Consider the following 26,926-nt stretch of genomic DNA (forward strand, 5'->3'; position numbering starts at 1 on the left):
CGCTCTTTCATCTAAACTATGAAAATTATTAGGTCAGTTTGACTTCATCTTTTTCAAAACTAAAATTTTTTAAAAACGTCCTTCCGAAACGGGCAACGGGATTTCAATTCTGATGACCGACAGCTTCTTACGGGCAAACTCTACACCAAAAATAGTGCCGACAGGGTATTACTGTACCTGGTATCGTATGGGTAGGGCCTCTATTGGGCACTCTCATACAACTTTTATATATCTTTTCTATTTCAATAAAATCAGCCCTTAGGTTTTTCTTAATCAAACACCTTACAAAGAATGTCTTATTCCTTCTCATCTTTTTCCTGATTTGGGCTCAATTTGGAAGATTTTTTAGTGAGAGAGCTATGGATTGGAAGAGGGTTTTCTTCCTGCAGGCCGTCGTTCTCGTTTTCATCACAGATCTAGTTGCAGAGCCCCGACTATCCCTAGGTGCGCTAAATATTTGAGTACCACACTTTACACACGAGGGGAATCAAATCCGTGACCCAAGAGGACTTACGATCTTCAGAGAAGTTGCTCTACCAATAGGTCGCAATTTCAAAGACATCAATCCCCAAACTGATCACCTGTGATCGAGACAAGAGTTGACAATTTTCAAAGATGATTGTTTTCTCAATGATGACCGTATTGATCATAAATTTCAATAGTATAGGTTCATTTATAAAATTAAAATATTTTCAATCATAAGAAAATAATATTCAAATTAAAAATTATGTCACTTAATGTTTGAAACGAAATTCATCTGCCTACAGCAACCGTTCTTCGAGGCGGACAAATTTTGCATTAACTCAAGCTCACAAAGAAGCAATGTAATATCAAGTATACTGCCGAATTTATGCTCAAAATGAATCTTATGCCAATAAAGACATGACCCGTCCTGTACCAGCGTGGTTCTTGCCGTCTAATGACACCATAAAGTAGTTACGATTAAAATCGTTTGACCGGGTGGTTTACTGCCAAATGACACAATTATATTATGGTCACGGTTGTAGCCTGTATGTTATCCGCTGACAGTCTAACTTTTTGAGTATTTAATCATAGGGTATATTCAGTAAGACAGAAAACCCTCTTTAAGCTAAGTTTGACTTAGATTAGTCCCGTTAGACAAATATTCATCCCAGTTCTACAGGGTCCCCTTGGACGAAGCAATCCATGGCTGCCGAAAATGATCTTTTTGTCAGGTTGAGTACCTCTGCTAAGTAGACCCGAGACCAAGACAACCCGGGATAATGAAACTATGGGATCTTGATCTGGTTCTTCATCGTTTCTTCCACTATCCACTTTGAGCTCAAAGTGATAATTTAAATTCTTAAATTTACTATTATTATATGTTAATTATGAATACTTAGCGCTTAATTACCAGCCTTAATCGAAAGCGTTCTCCCGTTATCGGGAGAGGTAATTAATTATAGAGAATTGCGCTTATGAAAAACCTTGAACCCCAAATCTTAAAATACTCGTAAAATGAGAGCGAAATCTTTGGTTAGTGTTTTATCTACTGTCTCATCTCTCTTCTGAAAATTTGACCTATAAACTTAACACATACACCGTTAAGCACTCGATGAGAGTCCAGTACGCTTTTCAAATTTTCAGAGCCCACAAGAAACTTAACAAATTTGAACTTATGGAACAAACGAATGAAAATGTAGCTATTCGATAGTTTTATAAAATGCGTATCTAAAGATTATAAAGTTAAATGGGTAGGTTGTTGAAAATGATTTGTAAGGAATTGGTTAATACTTTATGCTAATCATATGTAGTTGGGATAAGTCTAATGATTATGATGATGATTATAATAACACAATTAAACTGGAAGCAGCCATAAATGCATATGCGCACATGAAATTTTCATATTATTATTATTTTCGTAAACAAAAGAATATATTTTTTTGCTCGTTCATGCAAGCACTTGGAATAAACATATTGAAACCTATTTGAAAATGCCAAATTAAAAATGACAACTGTTTTAGCGTCAAAGAAGTATAACTATTGAATAACAGGCCTTCAAAATCAAGATTTCAAAGCATACCTATGAGAGCGACTGCTGTGATCATTCATAGCTGTACATGAAATAGCACGGTTTTTCCAGCCTAAATTCATTATTTCAATTACTTCTTCTGTTGATCTAACAGGAACCAAGTTTGCATCAGGCACGCTGAGTCCTTTATTTGAGCAGTTTCGAATCTCTAATGTATGTTCGTGTTAAAGAAGCACTCACTTATGGGGAAGAAAAATGAAACAAATGACTTAAAAAAATAAAAAATGGGATGCATACCACTAAAAAACTTTACAACACAATCATTATCTTTTAAAAGTAAAATACACCTTCTCATGTATAGATTTATGACAGCCAAAGTGTTGTAAGTGTAAATATCATCCATTAGATGTTACATATGTAAATACATAAGAATTGTGTGGTATGTCTGTAAATTTTACTTAAAAATGTCGAGCTAATGAAGGATATCTTTTGTTAAGGCCATCATTAAGCAGATCTCTAACTTGTTCATTGTAAATCTCAACCATCTGAACTGAGATTTCATATATAAAGGTATCTTTTCGTTGCTCGGAAAGGTGAAAGAGATCATTCAATGCCCTGTAGTTTACTCCAACAGTTTTCTCATTGAGCTCTTTAGGCCCACTCTGCATAGTGATTCAAATACAAAGTATTTAGTACATTTCATAGTCTAAGCATTGCATGTGTTCTTAGCAAAGATGTGGATAACAATGTTCTTACCATTGTATGTGTTTTTCCTGAACCTGTTTGGCCATAAGCAAAAATACAGACATTGTAACCATCAAGGACAGATCTAATTAAGGGTTGAGTATCTGAAAAAATCTCCTCTGCAATGAAGCCACACTTGAATAAATAAAATATTCTTCAAAGATGAACATAAACCTAAGCTCAATTTTTCAAAAAACCTTGTGTTGCTGATGGGCCAAAAACCTTGTTGAAAGTGAAAGTTCTTCGTGCATCTTTTCCAGTTTTTGATTGTGTAAATATCGTAATATTTTGATCATCAATACGACCAAGAGAGCTCATAGTACTCATTTGACCAGGTAGGAAAGGTCTCACCCGGCAATAAACCCTAATGTTTCCTAATATGGCCAACAAAAGCTCAATTCCCATAGGAATAAAGCTGTATACAAAAACTTTATTTTATGCTAACAATTATACCTTTCAGATCTTGAATTTGATTGTATAGTTTTCTATTTTCTTCAAGAACTTTATGATATCCTGATGCAGCACTTGCTAGGGCACATAGTTTATTTCCTGTTGCACGATGAGAGATGAACTGGTTATCAATAAAGAAAAGAGAAAATTGTCAAAGTAATCCTCTGACTTTAGTCAAAGGAAATTTTAGTCCCAGAGTCTATAAAAATGCCAACTTAGTCTTCAGACTTTTTTGATGAGCTAAAATAGTCATTTATGTGGATTATTTCAGCTTATATTAAAAGGTCTGAGGATAAATTTGACAATTTTATGAATTCGGGACAAAATAATCCCATGTAAATAGTTAGGGGACTACTTTGACACTTTACTCATAAAGAAAAGTTCACACACAACAGAGGTTGATCTAATGCAATGATAAACTTACCAAGATTACCAAATTCTTCTGAGTGACGTCTCTTCAAATACTCCACACCAGTCCTAGTAAAGCGAAGCGCATATTTCAGTTCCTAGGAGCATCAAAAGCAGGAGTACTTTTAGAAATGATTAATGGCAAGATTTTCAATAGGATAAATCATGGACAAGAAGTACTTGAATCTCCTTTTGTTGACGATCAAAAATTAGCTGTTGCCTGATAAGCCTCTCATTTAAGGCCTTCTGTTTCAATTCCTTTTTTATTTCCTTTGCATGCTGCTTACTAAGCCTCTCTTCCTTTGCTTTTTCTTCCATCTCCGTTAGATCAATTTCTTCCATAGGGTTTTCTCTATGCTGCTGCAAAAAATGCTCTTCTTGAAAGGAATTCTCTTCTAGCTTCAATCGTTGCTCCATAAGCATAAGCCTTTCTTTTAAATCTCTCATCTCAACTTCCTTTTCTTGTTGCTTTACATGGCTTTCTTTTGATTCATTCTCACCGTTCTCCTTTATGTTTGCTTCTTCCATGTTACTTTTAGAAGCATTTCCTTGCACCTCCATCTAAAGCAATTTAAATATTTAACAAAGCAAGGAATTTCATTCAAAAGAACTGAAATAAGATTAGCCATCATTATCATTAGCTTTATCCCAAATATTTGGGGTTGACTAAGTGACAATAAGTCCAAAAGTCTAAATCAATATGATTCATGATCAGACACAAGATTAAGAATAGTTGGGATTTCATTATGTTTCCATTACTTTCTTCCACTCCAAAGTCCAAATAGCCTTAATGATAGCATGAAGATCAATATTCATATCATACGTACATTAAATTATTTCTGAAAAAGTTGGATATGCAATTCTATGCTCTTACTGAAGTGAAAACAAAAGATAGTTATGTTTCCAAGGCAAATGAAAACTCAAAACTCTTCAAAAAGGCTGGTCGTGGGTGATATATGTTTACACTAGCGCTAGAGGAAAAAGCTCTATTGGTCATGGAGAATTTTTTTCAAAAAGGTTGGTCAAGCCCTTGACTCGAGGGTGATAATGAAATTTATCCATGGAAATAAAGATAATTAAAAATACAATTCAACTAGCAAGAAAGGGCAAAGGCTTCAAGGAGAAATTTTTCCAAAAGATTCTCAAGAATTCAATTTTTCAAAGATTTTTTTTGCTCTTGCATGTAAGGATGAAGAATATATCGTAGTAGTACAAATGTTGTTCATATTTGCAAAGTTTTCCATTGGCATAGAGATAAAAGATATACATTTTTCTCTAAGTGGTAGTGGGACAATCATTCATATTTGCTAGGATATTTCTTAAGGAGGTTAGTTAAGATTTAGGAGAGATAATAGAGGTTCTGTATGGTAAAAAAATAAAAAGGATGCCTTTTTCTACAACATGAAAGTGCAAAGGCTTTGTTGGGGTAGCTGGTTTGTTGTCGGCACTAACATCACTAAAGGTTGTTGATTTTCCTTTGATATGTTTTAAGGGAAAAAGAAGAATAACTAAGGCTAAAATTATACATGTATGCAGATAAGATGGTCTCATTAAATAAGAAAAACTCAATAATCAAATTTCTTGGTTAAATAGAATATAGAAAGGAGCAAGCAATTATTTCATCACACAAAATGCCAACAGCTGAAAGTCGTGCAATATATGATAAAACTTATTTTTTGCCTCAACAATAAAGAGATAATTTAAAATCTAAGTATTAAGTGAGAAGAAATAAAAGCCACCACCTTCTTCTGGTTGGCAATGCATTGCTGAAATTCTTGCATCACTTTATTTAATATCGTCTCCACAAGCTGAAAGAAAAATTATTTGTCACAGCATTGGTTAACAAAAAATAGGAAACCATAAGGGTAGACTCACAAGTGGAACTTCTTCAGGCCTCTTATTAGACAGAGCTGAATGAATCAACATATTGAGAGAATGCGAACTTTTCTGTGAATCAAACCATGTAGATTGTAGTTATGAGTATGAATCATTTTGATGCAATATTGAAACGAAGTTTAACAGACCAACCATTTCCATTGATTTCACTGACATGTCCCCACTGAAATTATCTTCCGAGGAGAGATCATCAGAAGATTTCTCAGGTAATGTTTGAGCTCGAGAAATGGAATTCATGAAAGGATCAGAGCTTTTTCTCATAAAATGGTTTGATGAGCTTCCAGGTCTCGTCATCCCACCAAATTTCGAAGAACCACTTTTGCCAACTTGGCTGCCTTCAACTTGTGATTTAAGTGCCAGAACAGAGTCCACAACGCTAAAGCTTTTCCCTCCCTAAGAAAATAATTTTTTTTAAAAAAAAGTTTAAACAAAAAAATGAACAAGGTGCTCCACTAAATGTTCATTTAACTATGCAAATTTAGAAAATTGGTGTCAATATGGTCGTAAGAAAGGTATAATAAGGTTTCTTATTTGTAAAAGGTGTAGAACTGGGCAACACAGAGCTGAAAGAGAAGTTCTCATTGACAAAATACAACGACGAAACTTATGTGTTTATGCAAGAGAGCTAAAAGATAGCTTAAAATCCACTTCATAATTTCCCTAAACTACACAAGTAGACCAAGTAACCATTGAGAAGCATATCAAACATAGGGTCTATCTGGGACAATTTTCTATAAGCTTTGCATTTCAGACTGTCATCACAATTCTGTTTAGAGAACTACTTTCTTGTTTTTTTCTTTATTATTATTTTTTTTTTATGAGATACTATTTTTTTGCAAACAGATATGTTAAATATCGTGACTGTAAGAAAGTTATAGTCTATTTTTCATGGAAATAGTAAATATTTATAACTCACACCATAACTTTCAAAAAAATTATTTTTCTCACTATAGCTTTACAACCACTTTCACAAAAAAACTACAGTCGTAAAAAACAGCCCTTAATCACCAAACTCAAAATTTCCAAATAAAGTAGAGTTAGAAATGCACACCCTTTCGAGATCTGATGCCTCAAATGTGGGAAGGCCCATGTCTTGAAGCGCCACGATAAAGTTTCTAATGTTCTCAAAGTACAGGTAAGCAGATAGTGGTGCTCCATCTGGGATGACAAGTGAATCAATGGGAACTTCTATGACCTATGGAAGCATTATTAACTCAAATATTGAATAAGTCTAAGGATTTTATGATAAATTGTGAATTTTGAAGAACATACCTTTGGTATTGCCCCGGGTTTTACTTTGTTGATGGCATTGCAAAGGATTATTCCATTTCTGAGCGCAATCCTGAATTCTTCTTCCGAAGGCTCCTCCGGCAAATCCTTCGCTCCCACAACACCTACGGTCCTTCTCAGCCATGCGGCCGCCTCATTCCTTCTTGTCTCTGTCATTGTTCACCAGAAGAAGATTGAAACAAAAATAATTCAAATTTACAGGCCCTTCAACTAATTTTTAATGCTGAGACAATTCAAAAGCAATGCAGTCGTTTTTAGTAATTGGAACATTCAACTTTATCATTGAGAATAACACTAAAGCATAGCACAATGGATAGAATTGCACTTTTGAAAAATGGAAAAAGGTTCTCGAAGAAGACAGAGAACTCAAATTTTATAATAATAAAAATATTTTAAGAGTCAAAGACTCAATGCACACCATGTGACCATTGAGACAATAATAAGGTAAAGTCCAACACCTTAGAAAAAAAAAAAAAAAAGAATATGCCATGAAAGTGTGCAGTGTGCTAAAGATAAATAATGAATCACTCAAATTCGATAAAATATGAGTATGAATGTTTAAGCCATATGAGAGCAATAATTAAAAACATCATTTGGAACAACCATCATTACTACATACATGAGTGAAAATAAAAAAATATTAAACAAGGAGATAATTTCAATATAAAAAACTAGAATTTTCAAAAATTACTACAAGAAATAGATAATTTAGGATGACCGAGCTAGAATTTGAATTGAGACGGCCGAAATAGGAGAACAAAAGCTACATAAACCTCTGCATTATCCATCATTACAATGCGCTTCCTAAATCGAGTGAACCGCTGCTCAAACCTAACGTCTTAAGGGAAAAAATAATCCAAAGCTTTTACATCGATCGTAAATAAACGAAACCACATTCTCTTAAATATCTACTAAAAGAAAATTGTTTCTTCACATTCGATGTGAAGAAAGATCACAAAGCATCCAACAAATTCCTTTTAAAAAAATCAGCAACCAACCAATTCCCCGAGGACGACGACCACCCAAATTTCTTTAAAAAAAAAAAAAAAAAAGGAACCAGAAATAAGATCTATAATCACCTGCTTCCTCGGCCCTCCTGGTGGTCAGGTCAATGTCACTGAACCTCGTCGAATGCTGCTTTATCACATCCTCCACCACCGATTCCATCGAGATTAACAAACCCCCATCCGACGCCATCCCTTCCCTCCTAATTCCAATCCATAGCACAAATCTCTCCGCAAACAAATCAGATTGAATCCAAACCCCAAAACCAATTCAATTCTTCATCGTAAGATAAGAAACAGAGAAAGGGAGAGGAAATGTGGGAAGAAAGTGAGAGCTTCGTGGGACTATACTATATTTGTTATGATGTTGAACAAAAAACGTGTGGCCTCCTCTTGGCTTTCTCTAACCGCTCAGACAAAAGTGGGGGAAGCCCAACCGATTCATATTATACCTTTTTCCACGTACATGGTCAAATGTAATAAAAGAAAACAAATGGAGTGGACTACAAAAATAAATAAGTTGTTTTAGCAAGCTCTTCCAATTGGCGGCGACAGACAGATGCCAACCAAATCTACCCAATCCAGTATAAGGAATTTCTCTAAGGATTTTTGGAACAAGTATAATACTATTTTTTTATTCCAACATTAAACAAATCGAATTATAAATTTATGCACATTCAAAATCAAAATGTTATTTTGAGTCTAAATGTAAAAATTCAGTTATGCAATGAAATTGTTTTAAAATATTCTATACAACTTTATATAAAAAATAATTTCAAATATTTTAAAATACTTTTTTATATTAATATTTTTTAAATGAGTAGGCCACCATTAAATGAGTTAAGTCATAGCTAACTCGAATTTTGCTCATGAGCTCTTTATAAAATTGAGTCTAATGAGTCCGCTACATGGCTTGACTCAACTCTCAATAATACCCCTAAAATTTGGTAAAAGACTCTTCGTCTCATAATCTCTTAACTTCGCTTCTCCAAAAAGTATTATTATATTAATTGACAATATGATAGTTTTACTATTTTTTTTTTAAAAAAAGTTATTAGAAAAATACTTATATAAATATTATACAATTTTTTTAAAAAAAAAAAACAAATTATGATACTCAAAATAACTTTTAAATAACCAAGTTCATTATAATATCTCCTCTAATACTTCTAGAACCCCCTTGAATGAACCATTATCACGCATACAATAATCAACAATAATCAATAAACACATAATTTTTTTTTTAAAAAAAATGAAGGGTTTTTAATGAAAATGCTTCAAATTAAGATTGACATTTAGTTGAAACGATGGACATAATAGAACAAAATTAAAACTCATTAAAATTTATCATTTCATAATCTCCACTTTGTTACTAACAGCATAAATAATTTATGCACATTTATTATTCATTTTTATCTTTTCAATAGGAATATCCAACACATCATATTATGTATCCAATACGGCATAAATTCAACATAAAACATAGGCTGACCAAAGGAAACATAATATTAAGATGAGCCATACACCGTCCAGTCATCCATAAGGGAGCAAATTACTTAATATTGCGAATATAGCAGTCATAGGAATACTCGCAGAAAGCAGCTTTAGTTACCATGTTTCTATAACATATAAACATATAAACATATAATCATATATATACGGATACACAGCATAGTGAGACTAATAAGGCTTGGTATTAAACAAGTGATTGCTGCCTCGGCAAGTACTCCATGAAAGCTTTGCCACCTGCATTTACAAAATCCGAATAACTTATCTCTTTTGACAAATAATAGACAACATAAGCTTCTGTAAATGAAAGAAAAGGATGGTACCCACCATCCTCACTCGTCAAAGGCCCTGCTCGCTTCTGCATCAGCTTCAGTATTGTATTCCTAAATGAATAAAAAACATAAGAACCAAGTAACAAATTTTTTTTTTTTACATAAAAATCTAGAGGCGCCAAACCGCAAAGCCGGCATGATGAGTACAGTGCGAGGAGACCATGACTCCCCACATGATTAAAGTGATTGATTACTCAATTATCAGTTAACTACTCCACTAAATATAATAGATTGCTAGCTATACAATAATTCATCAATCAACTGCCCAAATAATCAACAGATTGACTAATTATAAACTAATGCATAATTAAGCACAACTAAATATGTATTTACATTACCAAAATAAGGAACATATAACACAATTTAAAACTATAAAGAAAATACTCCAAGAGAAAGAGAGAAGTCGATGCATCCAACCCTTGGAACATGGCTGATCTCAAATCTGCTCAGCCCACGGGTCAGTTCAACAACTCTTCCGTAAGGTTCATACAAATCTTGGCTTCGGACTTTCCATCTTCTGTCAACCTGTAATCGAACACGAATAGCCAGTGAACATATCTAACACCAAAACTTCAATTTTTACGTATATGACACATTAACTTGCGAAAAAGTGCATTTCGCATTTTAAATCTTAAAATGGTGGTATTTTTTACATGATATGAAAGATTTGGGTATTATGAATGCAAAATGTAAAGTTTAGGAGTTAGATAGTAAATACATAAGAATTAGGTGGGTACGTATGTAAATCCCCCAAGAATATTTGTCATAAATATTTCTTTCTGAAAAAAGAATGGATGAGTTTTAAAATAATACATAAAGTGGTAGTTGCATGTAAAGAACCAACAAAAAAACTTGTATTTAGATTATCATGAGGGCTCGATTGAAATTTTAATTCCTAGCATTTTGCTGCTGAAGATGACCAAATAAGAACATTCATAAGAGGCAGGAGCAATTTACTTCAAATAAAAGTAACAGTAGCTTTATGCAACAATAATGCCACCCTCCCAACAGAAAGATAGTGCTATAAATGTAAATATAAAGTGAAATATACCATTTCAAGGATAGATTTAAGACATCAAAGTGTTATAAATGTAAATATGAAAGTTTAGGAGACATATATGTAATGACATAGAATTGTGTGGAATGTGCGTAAATTTCACAAAATTTAATTATGGATATCAGTAATGTAAATTGCCTACGAGAACAGAAATCTGAATGCATCAGACTCAAAACTATACATTAGTGGGCTTCTTATTTTTATATATACTGTATAGGCTTCAAAAATATATACATTAAACTATACATTAGGTCTAACAGTGACAGCATCAGCAAATACACATTTTCAAGCATAAGTTTTACCGCCAAATTGTTAAAAATGTAAATATCAAACTTTAGGTGTTAGATATGAAAATACATAGGAATTGGATGGCATATATGTAAATGCCCCAACAAAATAAACCATATAGATGATAACTGACAGCAAAGAAATTGAACATTTAACCTGATTGCGGACAAGCTGTGAATCAACAATTGCATGAATGTCATCGTAGCCCATTTCACGAGCATTATCAAGTCCTAGACTCAAGTCCTCATACTCAGCACGATTATGAGTAGTAAAAGTCCGAGGCTTGTGCACGCGAGCAACCTTCAACAAATAGAAGTAAAATTCAAAAATAGTTGCGCAACACAGTTATAACATCATAAACATATATCCCTATCCCATTCTCTTAAGAGTTAAAATTTAAGTAAATATTCACCACATCTCCGCTGGAATTGAGTATCACAGCTCCAGCGCCTCCTTTCCCAGGATTTCCTTTGCAAGCACCATCAGACTTAACAGTGCAGGATTTGGACATTCTTTGAAAATTTTAAGAGAAAATTTAGAATAATGATTATTAAAGATAAATGAAAAGGTTACATAATGCAAAGAGGATAAAGATTAAATAAGCCTAATTTTTTTACAAAGCTTCAAGTACGAAGATGTGTGATTACAAAATTATCTGTAGTTTTGGCATATTCACATTTATTCAAATGCAAAAGAAGTTTCTACTAAAAACAAAGAGTGGGAACCCTAGATGGCAACATTATTTTTAACGGAAATTTACAAACATACCTTACAATTCTTATGTGTCTACATATTTAACATCCAGCGATTGATACATCTATGTCATTCTCATCCAACTCAGTCACTGAAGACCTCGCCAAGCTTGTTCTCAGAGCAGGATTGGATGCTTTATGAAAGAAATTCTTAGCCCTATCCGTTTTTTCTTTAGTCAGACTAGTGACTGAAAACAGTTCTCGTCTGTAGCCCGGTCTGATTGAGGGTGGGACCTGAGACTGAGATCTTAGCTGCTGCTTTCTACGCACCTTCATCTGCTAATAGCAAGACAGTACCAACGCCTTTCGCTAAGCCGGATGCTGATATACCGACATTTTAGACATACTTTAGTACCATACTTAACTAAAGCTATCTTACTTCCGAGTTGCCAAACAGACTACTTGGCCTCGCCTAATTCTAGAAAATTCCTACTGCCAAGATCAGGCTGAGTGGGATTCTAACCCAGTCACCCCAGGGTTCCTGAAATAGGGTTAAGAGGATGGAGATGGATGGGAGATTCTCACAAGAGCTGATGAAATGGGAGCTCCGATTCCTATTCACCGGGGCGATTTCCTTTCTATCACTAAGAGGATGGAGATGTATGTGATCACTAATGTTTTTTATCTTTAATTTTTGTTCTTGCTTTTATTTTAAAAACAAGTTTATTTTGTACATTTTTTGAATATTTTTATTTATTTATTTTCAAAAACAAATTAAATTATTTTTAAAAACACTCAAAATATTTAAAAATTATTATGAGTGTTTTAAAAAACGATTAAATATATTATAACATACCAAAGATGTTTTATTTAAAGTTAAAAAAACATAAAGAAAACAAAACTAAAATAAAAACTAAAATCAAAAAGTGATCCCAAATGACTCCTTAGGTTTTGATAAAGTAAATCTCATGTTTCTAAATACTTAAAAACATTCTGAAAACCCTAAACATTTAAATAAATCCATCCTCAAGTGGCTTAAAAATAATTTCGATGGTAAATCAAAGTTCTATTTCATTAAATCTGCCCACCACACATGGTTTTGGAGTGCCTTGCCACAACACCCACAGCTTATTCCAACTAAGAACAGAAAACAACACAGCCATGGTTAACAGACGAGAGTAAACCCTAGAGAAATACTTGAATCACCTCGGGTACCCTAAATCACGCAAGAAACACTCATTTCACACAACATCAAAAGTTCTTCGATAAAATGAGACAAATATACAGTCATAAAAAACCTATAATCGCACAGCCATCGTTGAGGCAGTAATTTATATGCCAGAGAGATGAACTCAATTGGATACGATTTTACCTTCCACCAACGCTAGAACAGAAAAATCTGAGCCACGCATTCTAATCCCTAACGATGGGAATTTAAATAGCAGGGGCTACGGTACAAAAGATCAAATATCCCGATGAACTCTGACCACCACGTGGCATGTTGCCTTGTAAATCGGGACCTAGCTATAGTAGCTCCACCCAAAATTTTCGGTTCATTTCTCCAACTATTGAGGGTGGTTGCGGGGTTCAGTACCCCGCCACATTAATGATTTTAAATGCGCCTATAGTAAAGTCACTAATAATAGATCTAAAAATAATATTACTCTCAGTAATTTCTTAGATTATGCAATAAAATTAAGTGGGTCAGGTCACATGATTTTTTTTTTTCATTTTGCCCTATTGAGTGTTATGCGTGTTAGAACATTCACGGCGGTTGCGTAATGTATTGTCGTCTTGGTGCTGCACGAGAATTATGCACACTCAGGTAAATGAAAAAAATAAGTAATGATACCAGAAATTTTTAGGTGGAAAACCCAACAATAAAAAAAAACTATGGGGTCTAGCTAGCTGAATTGACTGAATTTCTTTTTTTTTAAGCATAAAATAATTAAAAGGGCATACTGGGCGCATCTCTCAATTAGAATATGGGGCAGGTTTGTAGCATCACCAGTAAATAACACACTGTTTAATAACATGTTATAATTATGTTAAACCGGCCATGTATTTCATAGATTAACCCATCTAATACATAAAATTATTCCATATAATAATCGATTTCATTATGCACTACATTTCTAACACTTTAATTTTATTCATTAACCATAATTAATTTCACACATATATGTATTAAACACTATATTGAACTTCATTAATTTTATGCGACTCAAATTCTTTCGTAAGACTTTCAAAATAATATGCAAATATTCGTAAAATTTCAATGTTTATGTGTTACATAAATACTTAGTATTAACATATGTATTTTTATTCCTAAACAGAAATTGTTAGTATTTTGGGGGCTTACTAAAGTTCTAAAAAATGATTCTTATATTTTTTTTTAAAATAATTTTACTAAATATGAATAGTATTGTCTTTTTTTCATAAACAGCTGTACCAAACAAACAATCGGCTTCCCAGCAACAGCTTCTTGTCTCGTAAGAATTTTCTAAAGCAACGCAGCTGCAGTAGAGCCTATCATCACCACGTGGCATTTTGTATTGTATTACACGAGAATCTAGTTTTGATTGATGTTTGATTATTTGAGTAATACGTCATAACGGATTATCATTTTAGTATTACACGAGAATTTTGCACCTACCCTAAACCCTAAACAACCAGTGATGATACAAGATGTTTTTACCAATAAAACTTGTAAAGAAAAAAAATCATGAGGTCAGGTCTAATTGTAAAAATCTAGTTTTGATTGATGATTATAAAGACTCATTTTCCCATATATAGTAAAGAGTTACTATGTTTTCAAAGTTACAACGTCGACTCACGGCGTCCAGTAGATGTGGTCGATTGTGTTTAGAGAAGATCGACGGCGGTCGGCAGTAGTTAACGATGGTCGATGGAGATTGACGATAATAGTAGTCGGCGATCGGTGGTTGTCGACGGCCCTCGACAATGGTTAACGACGATCGGCTGCAATTGACGATGGTCAACGGAGGTCAGCGAGTGTCGTCGATTGTTGAGGATGGTCAAAGGCAATAAACGGCGGTTGATGACAACTAACATCAATCGAAGGTGATATGAGCGATGCCGGACTTCAGTTTCTTCTCAAAGTTTAAGTTCTCTTTAAACTCTCAAGCCCCACCCTTACGAGATGGGTGGAGCTATATTTATAACATTGTAGGTGCAATTAATAGAAAAATATGAAAACTTTAATCGGACAGTTCGGAAAGCTTCTTTCTATCAAATGACTTATGATGGATATTTTAGTATCATAACAATGTACAAATTGAGCAATCTTAGGCTCGTTGGATTCATCTTTCGAGACACTCAATTCAATTATAAACGTGCAAGATTTGACATTCATTTAACCTTCTAAATATGTCAAAAAAATTTCAAAGTGTAATTTAATGACTTGATCTGAGTTTGATTTCAATTGGAATGAATTAATTTTGGTAATATAAGGTTTTTTTTTAACGAGTCAATCATCTTGACTATAAGTTTGTCGAAATCGGAGCTCTAAATAAGTTTTTATTGATGTTCGAAATTTTTTTCTTAAAAAATTATCTAGAGATTCGTGTCATGCCTCGATATTTTTATCGGATGATGAAAATTTGTTGAAGGCATATCAAGTGGCATGTTTTCATTTAACACTATCATTGACGGATCTCAAATCCGGGATGTGAAAAACGAAAAATTACATTAGGTAATAGGCAACCAACACAAATGTTTGTCGATAAAATAATGATATGAATCTTTTAATATCTTAAGTTTAATATGACTTCATCAAATTCCAACATTGATTTTCAAAATAAGCATGATTATATATTTATTGGAGGAGATGAGCATGTTTGTAAATTTACTTATATTTTAATTAATTCAAATATTAATGAGCTGTTTGGGATCATTTTTAAATTTATTTATTCATTATTTTACACTTATATTTTTATATTTTGTTCTCCATTTTTATGAATAAAGACTACGCATAAGAGTGTGCAAATTATAGAGGAGTAAAGTTCATGATGTCATGCTTCAAAATTATGAGAGTAATTGAACATTGGTTAAGACGTGATTTAAAGTTTGTCATAATCAGTTTGAATTTATGTCGGGAATCCAAAAAGGTTTTTGCAAGTTTTCAAAAAAAGTTTTTGCAAGTTATCAGAGCCTAAAAGAGAGAGTAGCAGACTATGTTTCAACCCTAACGATATGAGTGACAAAAAAGGACTATGAGTGACAAAAGAGAACAGAGGCGAGGGTATATGTGAGGATAGGGAGTGAGATTACCGAAAATTAGGAGCAGCACATAAATGACACCTCGCAACAAAACTCTAGCCACGAAATACCCTCTACCCCTTCCATTTCAGACAATGAAACACTCGAAATAAAAGTGTTCCCAAATGCCACTTCTTCTTTTCTGCAATGCAAAAGACCTCAAAAATGGGGTCCCCAACCACCCACACCCTTTAGACTGAAAGAAAAATTTTATAAGACAGTGGTGAGACCTACAATGCTCTAGGATACAAAATGTTGGCCTTTGAAAGAGAAGCATAAAACTAAGTTAAGTTGCTAAGATGAGAATGCATAGGTGGATGAGTGGCTTGATAGTTACAGACAAAATATGAAATGAATATATTCATGATAAGATTAGTGTAGATTCAATGGCAAACAAGATTATGAAAAGCTTCCACCAACTGTTTTGGTGCCGATCGATTTGCATCACTCCTCCATACGAACTAAAAAAAAAAGTGCACGTAGCTCTTGATCTATTGGAGATGGCCAGCTAAGCATTTAATATCATATTGTCATTAACCGTCCCCCAAAGCACATCATCGTCCTCCGCCGACACTGCATATCCTCCATATTCGAGCTTGCACATTATATATATATATATATATATATATCTATGTGTGTGTGTGTGATCTATAACTTTATCTCATAGTTTATTTATCCTATATTTTGTCACCATGGTTGCCTCTCGTTAAGGAAATTCCCTAAGGATTTTTAAATTAAGTATAATACTATTTTTTTTATTCCAACATTAAACAAATCGAATAATAAATTTATGCACATTCAAAATTAAAATGTGATTTTGAGTCAAAGTGTAAAAATTCACTTATGGAATGAAATTATTTTAAAATATTTTATACAACTTTATATAAAAATAAATTCAAATATTTTAAAGTACTTTTTATATTAATATTTTTTAAATGAGTAGGTCATCCATTAAACGAGTTTAGTCATAGCTAACTTGAATTTTGCTCATTAGCTCTATATAAAATTGAGCCTCATGAGTCAGCTACTCAACGTGACTCTTAACTCTCAATAATACCCCTAAAATTGGTAAAACACTCTTAACTTAGCTTCTCCAAAAAGTATTATTATTTTAATTGACAATATGACATTTTTACTATTTTTTTAAAAAAAAGTTATCAAAAAAATACTTACATAAATATTATACAATTTTTTTTTTCAAAAAAAAAAAATTTATGATACTCAAACTAATTTTTAAATAACCAATTTCATTATAATATCTCCACTAATACTTCTAGAACCCCCTTGAATGAACTATTATCACGCATACAATAATCAACAATAATCAATAAACACATAATTTTTTTTTTAAAAAAAATGAAGGGTTTTTAATGAAAATGCTTCAAATTAAGATTGACATTTAGTTGAAACGATGGACATAATAGAACAAAATTAAAACTCATTAAAATTTATCATTTCATAATCTCCACTTTGTTACTAACAGCATAAATAATTTATGCACATTTATTATTCATTTTTATCTTTTCAATAGGAATATCCAACACATCATATTATGTATCCAATACGGCATAAATTCAACATAAAACATAGGCTGTCCAAAGGAAACATAATATTATGATAAGCCATAGTGACCGTCCAGTCATCCAAATTACTTAATATTGCGAATATAGGAAGAATACTCGCAGAAAGCAGCTTTAGTTACTATGTTTCTATAACATATAAATATATAAACATATAATCATATATATACGGACACAAAGCATGGTGACACTAATAAGGACTTGGTATTAATAAGTGACTGAAGCCATTGTTGCTCTGCAAGTACTCCTTGAATGCTATGCCGCCTGCATTCACGAAATCCGAATAACTCATCTCTTTTGACAAATAATATACAAGATAAGCTTCCGTAAATGAAAGAAAGGGATGGTACCCACTAACCTCACATGTCACAGGCCCTGTTCGCTTCTGCATCAGCTTCAGTATTGTATTCCTAAATGAATAAAAAACATAAGAACCAAGTAACAAGTTTTTTTTTTACATATAAATCTAAAGGCGCCAAACCGCAAAGCCGGCAAGATGAGTACAGTGTGAGGAGACCATGACTCCTTGTTGAAATATAAACTTGATTTAAGTTGTTTAAATAAGCTTAATTTCTAGAAACTTATTCTAGAATATATGGTAGATATGAAATTATTATGTGGTAGGTGTAGTATGTGTGGTAGGTGTGTAATTATTGTGTGGTAGATGTGAAATTATTTGTAACAATTGGATTGGAATTGTGGTGGGACAATCCTAACCATTAATTTAGGATGTGTCACTATTATAAATAGGAGTAGAGTCTTTGAGTATGTATCAAGTCAAGTAAATGTGATAAATAAGCGTGAAGCTTCTTCCATAAGTTTTTTTTTAGCCTTTATCATATCCAAAAAGCTTCTCAATTCCAACAAAGTGATATCAGAGCCTAAAGGTTCCTTTATAGAGCAATGACAAACGGTGACATGGTTTCGTTCCAAGTCGTTCCAGGTTTCGTTCCAAGTCCCGATGCTTAAGGAAAGCATTTACGACAATTGGAGTATCAAGATGAAGGCACTCCTTGAAGCGCATGACGTTCGGGATGTTATGGAGAAAGGCTACAATGAGCTAAGCGACGAATCCACTCTATCCACAACACAAAATGATAGCTTAAGAGACTTGCCAAAGAGAGATAAGAAAACTCTCTTCCTCATCTATCAAGCTTTAGATCAAAATGGTTTTGAGAAGATCTCAAGTGCTACTTCGGCCAAACTAGCATGGAAGAAGCTCGAGGTTCGTATAAGGGAGAAGAGAAGGTTGAAAAGATATGACTTCAAACTTTAAGAAACCAATTTGATGTTTTGCATATGAAAGAAGGCGGGTTGGTCTCTGATTACTTTGCTAGAGTCATTATCATTTCCAATCAACTAAAAAGAAATGGTGAGAAGTTAGAAGATGTGACTATCATGGAAAAGATTCTTCGATCGTTAGATTCAAAATTTGATAGTATCACAACCATTATCGAAGAGACAAATGACTTACAAGCCATGTCGATAGAGCAACTTTCGGGTTCATTGCAAACCCATGAAGAAAAGAAGAAGATGAATGAAGAGGTTTCCGAACAACTTCTCAAGACGAATCTCCAATTAACTCAGAAAGATGAAAACATCAACATTAGAAGCCAACATGGAGAAAGAAGAAAGATCTACAAGAGGACGTGGTAGAGGGCGCTCAAACTCGAGGTATAATAAATCTCAAATTAAGTGTTATAATTGTAACAAGTTCGAGTATTATGCGAAAGAATGTAGAGCACCTAAGTACAAAGTTAATGAAAGAGTCAACTACATAGAAGAAAAAAGAGAAGAAGATGACACTACTTCTAGCATATAAGAACAATGAAAGAGTTGAAGATAGTACATGGTACCTGGACACCGGTGCAAACAACCATATGTGTGGGAGATGAACCATGTTCGTAGAGCTTGACGAACCAGTAAGCGACAATGTGTCTTTTGGAGAAGAGTCTAAGATAGAGGTGAAAGACAAATGTAACATTCTCATCCGTCAAAAAAATGAGAAGCATTAATTTATTTCTAATGTTTACTTTGTGCCGAATATGAAAAACAACATCTTGAGTTTAGTACAACTCTTGGAGAAAGGATATGATATTCACTTGAAAGAAAATACTCTCTTCTTAAAAAACAATATTGGTAACTTGATTGCTAAGGTGTCAATGTCTAAAAATGGAATGTTCTCACTCAACATTCAAAACGATGTTGTCAAATGTCTGAAGATTTGTTATAAAGATGCTTCTTGGCTCTAACATCTTTGATTTGGGCATCTCAACTTCGGAGGACTCGATTTGCTTTCGAAGAAAGAGATGGTGGAGTCAAGTTCAAGAGCCCAAAAGCCTCTTGGGCTCATACATACAGATGTTTGTGGTCCAATAAAGCCAAACTCACTCGGTAGGAGCAACTATTTTTTTCTCTTCATAGATGATTTTTCACGAAAAACATGGGTGTATTTTTTTTAAAAAAAAATCAGAGGTTTTTGGAATATTCAAGAAGTTTAAGGCAGATGTAGAGAAAGAAAGTGATCTCAAGATCAAAGCTATGCAATCTGATCGAGGAGGAGAATTCACTTCAAAAGAATTTCAAAAATTTTATGAAGCCAACGAAATACGTCCACTTCTAACTGTTCCAAGATCCCCCCAACAAAATAGAGTAACAGAAAGGAAGAATAGAAACATCCTCAACATGACAAGAAACATGTTAAAAAGCAAGAGATTGCCGAAGGAGTTTTGGGCAGAAGCGGTTGCATGTACTGTTTATTTGGCTAACCGATCACCAACAAGAAGTGTGTTGGGAAATGCACCACAAGAAGCATGGAGTGGAAGGAAGTCCGACATGACATCTCTCATCTACGAGTTTTTAGATGCCCGACGAGAAAAGAAGTAAGCTAGTGATTGTCTTCCTTGTATTTGAATTGTATAGTTTGTAGCCTTTCGAGTTGTTGTCGTAACCAAAAGAAAAATAAAACCATCCTCAACATGATAAGGAGCATATTAAAAAGCAAGAGATTGCCGAAGGAGTTTTGAGCTGAAGCGGTTGCATGTACTGTTTATTTGGCTAATCGATCACCAACAAGAAGTGTGTTGGGAAATGCACCACAAGAAGCATGGAGTGGAAGGAAGTCCGACATCTCTTATCTACGAGTTTTTGGATACATAACTCATGTACACATACCCGACGAGAAAAGAAGTAAGCTGGATGACAAGAGCGAGATATTCATTTTCATTGGTTACGACAACAACTCGAAAGTCTACAAGTTATACAATCCAAATACAATAAAGACAACCACCAGCAGAGATATCATATTCGATGAATGAAGAGAATGAGACTGGGGACTACATGATGAATGCTACAACTTTTTCTCATACTTTCAAGAAAAAGACGTAGAGCAGCCAAGGATCGAGCAAACAAGAGAAGAGCAAACAAGAGAACAAACAAGAGAAGAGTCTACTACTCCACAAACAACATTGACTACAAGTAATCAAAGCAACTCATCGTCATCAACTTCAAGTGAAAATTCAAGTAAAAGAGTAGCATGCTTCAGAGGATTAGAAGATCTTTATGAGGTAATTATGAATCAAGATAATCTTACTCTTTTTTGTCTCTTTGTCGACTGTGAACCCATAGACTTCCAAGAAGTCATACAAAGCAAGAAGTGGAAAGATGGAATGGAAGAAGAAATCAAGACAATTGTGAAGAACGACACATGGGAGCTAACTTCACTTCCTAAAGGACATAAGACAATTGATGTGAAGTGAGTGTACAAAGCAAAGAAGAATTTCAAAAGAGAGATTGAAAGATACAAGACAAGATTGGTAGCAAAAGGCTACAGTCAAAGAGCAGACATCGACTATGATAAGATATTTGCCCCTGTTGCTCAATTAGAAACTATTAGACTAATCATCTCTTTGACAGCTCAAAATAAGTGGAGAATACATCAAATATATGTAAAATCTACCTTCTTGAATGAAATACTTGAAAAAAAAATCTATTGTTCAAAATGACAGATATTTGGCTCATGACATTCTACCTTGGCATTGAAGTCAAACAAACGGAAGATGGGATATTCATCTCTCAAAAATATTATACAAGAGAGATATTGAAGAAATTCAAGATGGTTTCTTCAAGATGGAGAATAGCCAACCTATAAAAACCCCTATAGAATGTGGAGTCAAGCTATCACAGTTTGATGAGGGAAAAAAAATTGATCAAACGTTTTTCAAGAGTTTGGTTGGAAGTTTACGCTACTTGACATGCACAAAACCAGATATTTTTTATGCTGTTGGATTTGTCAGTCACTAGATGGAGACTCCGACTATTACCCACCTGAAGACCGCTAAACGAATTATGCGCTATATCAAAGGTACAATTGATTTTGGTTTATTTTACTCATCATCCAGCAATTTCAAGCATGTAGGATATAGCGACAGTGATTGGGCTGGAGACATTGATGATAGAAAGAACACTACATGGTTCGTGTTCTTCATAGGAGGCATTGCTTTCACTTGGATGTCAAAGAAACAATCAATTGTCACTCTTTCTACTTGCGAAGCAGAGTACGTGGCTGTAACCTCATGTATTTGTCATGCAATTTGACTTCAAAACCTATTAAAGGAGTTAAGTTTTTCACAAGAATAGGCGATCAATATTTATATCGATAACAAGTCTGCAATCGCGCTAGCAAAGAATCCAGTTTTTCACGATAGAAGCAAGCACATTGATATGTGTTATCATTACATCAGAGAATGCATCGAAAAAAAGAAGATAAAAATATCGTACGTGAAGTCTCGAGATCAAGTTGATATTTTTACCAAGTCACTCAAGAGTGAAAACTTTATTAAAATGAGAAGTTTGTTTGGAGTCACAAAATCAAGTTTAAGAGGGGGTGTTGAAATATAAAGTTGGTTTTAATTGTTTAAATAAGCTTAAATTCTAGAAGCTTACTCTAGAATATGTGGTAGGTATGAAATTATTGTGTGGCAGGTGTAATAGGTGTGGTAGGTGTGGAATTATTGTGTGGTAGGTGTGGAATTAGTTGTAACCATTGGATTGAAATTGTGGTGGCACAATCCTAGCAATTAATTTAGGAGGTGTCACTAGTATAAATAGGGGTGAAGTATTTGAGTTTGTGTTAAGCCAAGTAAATGTGATAAATAAGAGTGAAACTTCTTCAATAATTTTTTTTTAGCCTTTGTCATATCCTAAAAGTTTTTCCATTCCAACACTCCACACATGGTTAAAGTGATTGATTACTCGATTATCAGATAACTACTCCACTAAATATAATAGATTGCTAGCTGCATAATAATTCATCAATCAACTGCCCAAATAATCAAATATAAAATTAGTTATTTAACAGATTGACTGATTATAAACTAATGCATAATTAAACACATCTAAAAATGTATTTACATTACCAAAATAAGGAAAATATAACACAACTTAAAACTATAAAGAAAATATTCCAAGAGAAAGAAAGAAGTTGAAGAATCTAACCCTTGGAACATGGCTGATCTCAAATCTGTTCAACCCACTGATCTGTTCAGCAACCCTTTTGTAAGGTTCATACAAATTTTCGCTTCTGACTTTCCAACTTCCATCAACCTGTAATCCAACACCAATAGCCAGTAACATATCTAACACGAAAACTTCAATTTTTACGTATATGCACATTACCTTGCATGAAATAGTGCATTCGCAACTTAAATGTTAAAATGGTGGTATTTTTTACATGATATGAAAGATTTATTATAAATGCAAAAAGTAAAATTTAGGAGTTAGATATGTAAATACATAAGAATTAGGCGGGTACGTAAATATTTCTTTCTTAAAAAAGAATGGATGAGTTCTTAAATAATACATAAAGTGGTAGTTGCAGGTAAAGAACTAACAAAAAAACTTGTATTTAGATTACCATAAGGGCACGATTGAAATTTTAATTCCTAACATTATGCTAAAGATCACCAAATAAGAACATTCATAGGAGGAAGGAGCAATTTACTTCAAATAAAACTAACAGTAGCTTTAGGCAACAATAATGCCACCCTCCTAACAGAAAGAATGTGCAATAAATGTAAATATAAAGTGAAATATACCATTTCATGGATAAATTTATGACATCAAAGTGTTATAAATGTAAATATGAAAGTTTTGGAGACATATATGTAAATACATAGAATTGTGTGGAATGTACGTAAATTTCGTAAAATTTAATTATGGATATCAGTAATGTAAATTGCCTACGATAACAGAAATCTAAATGCATCAGACTCAAAACCATACATTAGTGAGCTTCTTATTTTTATATATACCGTATAGGCTTCAAAATATATACATTAAACTATACATTAGGTCTAACAGTGACAGCATCAGCAAATCACTGAACTTTAAATGTATAAAAAAACAACATAAACTACTGAAAATTTGTGAGGTAACTCAAGTTTACATCAATGCCACTAAAATAATTGACATTAAATAAAAAATACCACTACTGCTAACTTTTTAAAAGTGAAATACACATTTTCAAGCATAAGTTTTACCGCCAAATTGTTACAAATGTAAATATCAAACTTTAGGTGTTAGATATGAAAATACATAGAAATTGGGTGGCATATATCTAAATGCCCCAACAAAATAAACCATATAGATGATAACTGACAGCAAGGAAATTGAACATTTAACCTGCTTACAGACAAGCTTTGAATCACCAATTGCACGAATATCATTGTAGCCCATTTCAATAGCTTTACTAACTCCTAGACTCAAGCCCTCATACTCAGCACGATTATTAGTAGTATAACTCAGAGACTCGTGCACGCGAGCAACCTTCAACAAATAGAAGTGAAATTCAAAAATAGTGCGCAACACATCATAACATCATAAACATATATCCCCATCGCATTCTCTTAAGAGTTAAAATTTAAGTAAATATTCACCACATCTCCACTAGAATTGCGTATCACAGCTCCAGCGCCTCCTTTCCCAGGATTTCCTTTGCAAGCACCATCAAACTCAACAGTGCAGGATTTGGACATTCTTTGAAAGTTTTATGAGAATATTTAGAATAATGATTATTAAAGATAAATGAAAAGGTTACATATTGCAAAGATGATAAAGATTGAATAAGCCTAAATTCTTTACAAAGCTTCAAGTACGAAAATTTAAGGAAATAAAGCAATATGTTAACCTCGAATTGTGTAATTACAAAATTATATGTAGTTTTGGCATATTCACATTTATTCAATTGCAAGCTTCTACTAAAAACAAAGAGTGGGAACTATTGATGGCAACATTATTTATAACAGAAATTTACAAACATAGCACACAATTCTTATGTACCTACGTATTTAACACCCAGCGTTTGATATATACACTTATAACAGTTTGGTGTATAAATCTATGCATGAAAAGGTGTATTGCACTTTTAAAATTCTGATATGATGTTAAAGATTGGAGTAGTCTGCATGTGAATATGAATGTTTAGGAGTAAGATATGTAAATACATACGAATTGTGTGCTAGGAATGTAAATGCCCTTATTTATAAAAAGCAATATGCCTCAAAGTTATTGAACAAAGCAAAAAACAAAGATTTTGATGTGTAATACATGACTAATCCATCAGCCCTTTGTATCGCACCCATATGAAAGTTGTTAGATATGACTCATATGCCAGATAAGGGACAAATGCTGGAGTGGAACGGAGCGAGCTAGCGGAGTGGAGCAGAAGCATTTGTCCAATCGAGGGAGTTTCATTAAGTGGTTTGCTAGTGCGGGGGCAACACCCTGCAATACCGTACAAGAGTATTTTTGTAATTTCATTAAGGGTTGTATTTATATATAATATTTGTAATCCTATGAGAACTATATTTTTTTTTCTAAAATTGTGAAATCGTCACTCTGCTCCCGAGGACATAGACACAAATTGCCAAACCGTTTAAATTTCCGTGTTCTTGATTTTCATTTTTCTTGTTCTTTGGATCTTCATTTCAAAAGCAAACCATTAAACCTAAGAACAAAAATAATTCCTAATTTATAGCAACTACTCTCATATTTTCCATTTGCAAAACTTATGCATGTACTAAATGGTGACAATTGAGTGTTCATAGTTGTTTCAGGCAGCTCTTTGGACGCATATGTTTCCCTGAAATTAATTCAGTTAAAGATTGTATGTGATCACTATTATTTTTTTATTCTTTATTTTTGTTTTTGCTTTTATTTCAAAACCATGTTTATTTTGTACATTTTTTAAATATTTTTATTCATTTATTTTTAAAGACAAATTAACTTGTTTTTAAAAACACTCAAAATATTTAAAAATTGTTGTTTTGAGTGTTTTAAAAAACAATTAACTATAGTCAAGATGCTTTATTTAAAGTAAAAATCATAAAGATAATAAAACTAAAATAAAAACTAAAATAAAAAGTGATCCCAAATGACTCCTTCGGTTTTCATAAAGTAAATCTCATGTTTCTAAATACTAAAAAAACATTCTGAAGGGGGTTGACATTTAAATAAATCCATCCTCAAGTGGCTTAAAAATAATTTCGATGGTAAAACAAAGTTCTATTTCATTAAATCTGCCCCAACAGCATACACTACACATGATTTTGAAGTGCCTTGCCACAAAAGCCATAGTTTATCCCAACTTAGAACAGAAAACAGCACAGCCATGGTTAATAGACAACAGAAAACCCTAGAGCACTACTTGAATCAGCTTGGGTACCCTAAATCACGCAAAAAAAACACCCACTTCAGACAACATCAAAAAAATGAGACAAATATACAAACATAAAAAACCTATAATCGCGCAGCCAGGATTCGTGGCTAATCCTGAAGCAAATACAAATACATCGGGTATCTAAACTCAAGCAAGAAGCACTCATTCGATGCAATAAAAATTTTCCCGACAAAAGAAGGACAAGATACAATTTTACCTTCGATCAACGCTAGAAATGAAAAATCTGAGCCGCGCATTCTAAGCCGTACAGATAGGAATTTAAGTAGTCGGGGCTACGTTACAGAAGTGCATATCTCCAGATGGACTATGATCACCACGTGGCTTGTTGCCTTGTAAATCGCGACCGTCAATAAGTTCTGAGTGCCAATAATTGCCCCGTGAAACTATAGTGCCGTCATAAAGCCGCTCCACCTAAAATTTTCTGTTCATTTCTACTGTCGTGCATGATTGTGGGGTCCCTTGCCCCGCTACCAACAGATTTTAAGTGCGCGTATAGTGAAGTCAATAATGATGGATCTAAGAACAAAAAAAATTTCTTAGGTGATACATCAAAATTAAGTGGGTTCGGCTAAATAATTTTTTTTTCTCCATTATGCCCTATGGAGTGCGGTGTAAAATAATGGATTATCATTTTAACATTATACGAGAATTTCACACACACTCAA

At 33.4% G+C, this 26,926-nt stretch overlaps 3 protein-coding genes across 8 annotated transcripts in view; all 3 read right to left on the reverse strand.

The window, feature by feature from the left end:
- Positions 1-8,399, reverse strand: part of LOC110019947 (kinesin-like protein KIN-14Q) — an 18,727-nt gene extending 10,328 nt beyond the window's left edge. Inside the window, exons 1-14 of one of the 3 annotated variants that reach the window (XM_020717845.1) lie at positions 8,137-8,399; positions 7,861-8,014; positions 6,764-6,930; positions 6,543-6,686; positions 5,624-5,884; positions 5,471-5,542; positions 5,338-5,403; positions 3,776-4,156; positions 3,612-3,693; positions 3,191-3,286; positions 2,935-3,111; positions 2,750-2,856; positions 2,480-2,655; positions 2,045-2,206 (exon numbers count right to left, since the gene is read on the reverse strand). In XM_020717845.1, coding sequence (XP_020573504.1) covers positions 2,045-2,206; positions 2,480-2,655; positions 2,750-2,856; positions 2,935-3,111; positions 3,191-3,286; positions 3,612-3,693; positions 3,776-4,156; positions 5,338-5,403; positions 5,471-5,542; positions 5,624-5,884; positions 6,543-6,686; positions 6,764-6,930; positions 7,861-7,978 — 2,009 coding nt within the window. In that variant the 5' untranslated portion in view covers positions 7,979-8,014; positions 8,137-8,399. Of the gene's footprint in view, positions 1-2,044; positions 2,207-2,479; positions 2,656-2,749; positions 2,857-2,934; positions 3,112-3,190; positions 3,287-3,611; positions 3,694-3,775; positions 4,157-5,337; positions 5,404-5,470; positions 5,543-5,623; positions 5,885-6,542; positions 6,687-6,763; positions 6,931-7,860 lie in introns of all 3 variants that reach the window. The other 2 variants (XM_020717844.1, XM_020717846.1) reach the window with 2 other exon arrangements.
- Positions 8,400-9,273: 874 nt separating this feature from the next.
- Positions 9,274-13,180, reverse strand: LOC110019949 (uncharacterized protein Mb2253c-like). Of its 3 annotated transcripts, none has more exons than XM_020717849.1 (6): positions 13,036-13,180; positions 11,384-11,483; positions 11,128-11,271; positions 10,044-10,151; positions 9,622-9,677; positions 9,274-9,531 (listed from the first exon to the last, which is right to left on the reverse strand). In XM_020717849.1, the coding sequence occupies exons 2-5, from the start codon at positions 11,480-11,482 to the stop codon at positions 9,627-9,629; spliced, it is 402 nt and encodes a 133-aa protein (XP_020573508.1). In that variant the 5' UTR covers position 11,483; positions 13,036-13,180; the 3' UTR covers positions 9,274-9,531; positions 9,622-9,626. The 3 variants fall into 3 exon arrangements, with proteins under 3 accessions (XP_020573508.1, XP_020573510.1, XP_020573509.1); XM_020717851.1 differs by having other exon boundaries at positions 13,028-13,180; XM_020717850.1 differs by lacking the exon at positions 13,036-13,180 and adding an exon at positions 11,740-12,399.
- A 4,351-nt stretch (positions 13,181-17,531) lies between these two features.
- LOC110019948 (uncharacterized protein Mb2253c-like) lies at positions 17,532-26,553 on the reverse strand. 2 transcript variants are annotated; one of them, XM_020717848.1, is made up of 6 exons: positions 26,458-26,553; positions 24,460-24,559; positions 24,206-24,349; positions 23,021-23,128; positions 17,883-17,934; positions 17,532-17,788 (listed from the first exon to the last, which is right to left on the reverse strand). In XM_020717848.1, the coding sequence occupies exons 2-5, from the start codon at positions 24,556-24,558 to the stop codon at positions 17,884-17,886; spliced, it is 402 nt and encodes a 133-aa protein (XP_020573507.1). In that variant the 5' UTR covers position 24,559; positions 26,458-26,553; the 3' UTR covers positions 17,532-17,788; position 17,883. The 2 variants fall into 2 exon arrangements, with proteins under 2 accessions (XP_020573507.1, XP_020573506.1); XM_020717847.1 differs by lacking the exon at positions 26,458-26,553 and adding an exon at positions 26,321-26,421.
- Between the last annotated feature and the right edge of the window lie 373 nt (positions 26,554-26,926).

This window comes from Phalaenopsis equestris, unplaced genomic scaffold, assembly GCF_001263595.1.
Source record: "Phalaenopsis equestris unplaced genomic scaffold, ASM126359v1 Scaffold000088, whole genome shotgun sequence".
Taxonomy (NCBI): Eukaryota; Viridiplantae; Streptophyta; class Magnoliopsida; order Asparagales; family Orchidaceae; genus Phalaenopsis; species Phalaenopsis equestris.

What these genes read in the sequence shown, in the direction of transcription:
- LOC110019948 (XM_020717847.1), bottom strand. Translation starts at nt 26,406, where the DNA reads ATGAGTGCTTCTTGCTTGAGTTTAGATACCCGATGTATTTGTATTTGC. An exon ending in TCCTGGCTGCGCGATTATAG is followed by an intron (nt 24,560 to 26,320) that starts GTTTTTTATGTT and finishes AAACTTTCAAAG; the next exon opens with AATGTCCAAATCCTGCACTG. An exon ending in AGATCAGCCATGTTCCAAGG is followed by an intron (nt 17,935 to 23,020) that starts GTTAGATTCTTC and finishes TTATTCATTTAG; the next exon opens with GAATACAATACTGAAGCTGA.
- LOC110019949 (XM_020717849.1), bottom strand. Translation starts at nt 11,482, where the DNA reads ATGTCCAAATCCTGCACTGTTAAGTCTGATGGTGCTTGCAAAGGAAAT. An exon ending in TCAATTCCAGCGGAGATGTG is followed by an intron (nt 11,272 to 11,383) that starts GTGAATATTTAC and finishes TATTTGTTGAAG; the next exon opens with GTTGCTCGCGTGCACAAGCC. An exon ending in CACAGCTTGTCCGCAATCAG is followed by an intron (nt 10,152 to 11,127) that starts GTTAAATGTTCA and finishes GTTCGATTACAG; the next exon opens with GTTGACAGAAGATGGAAAGT.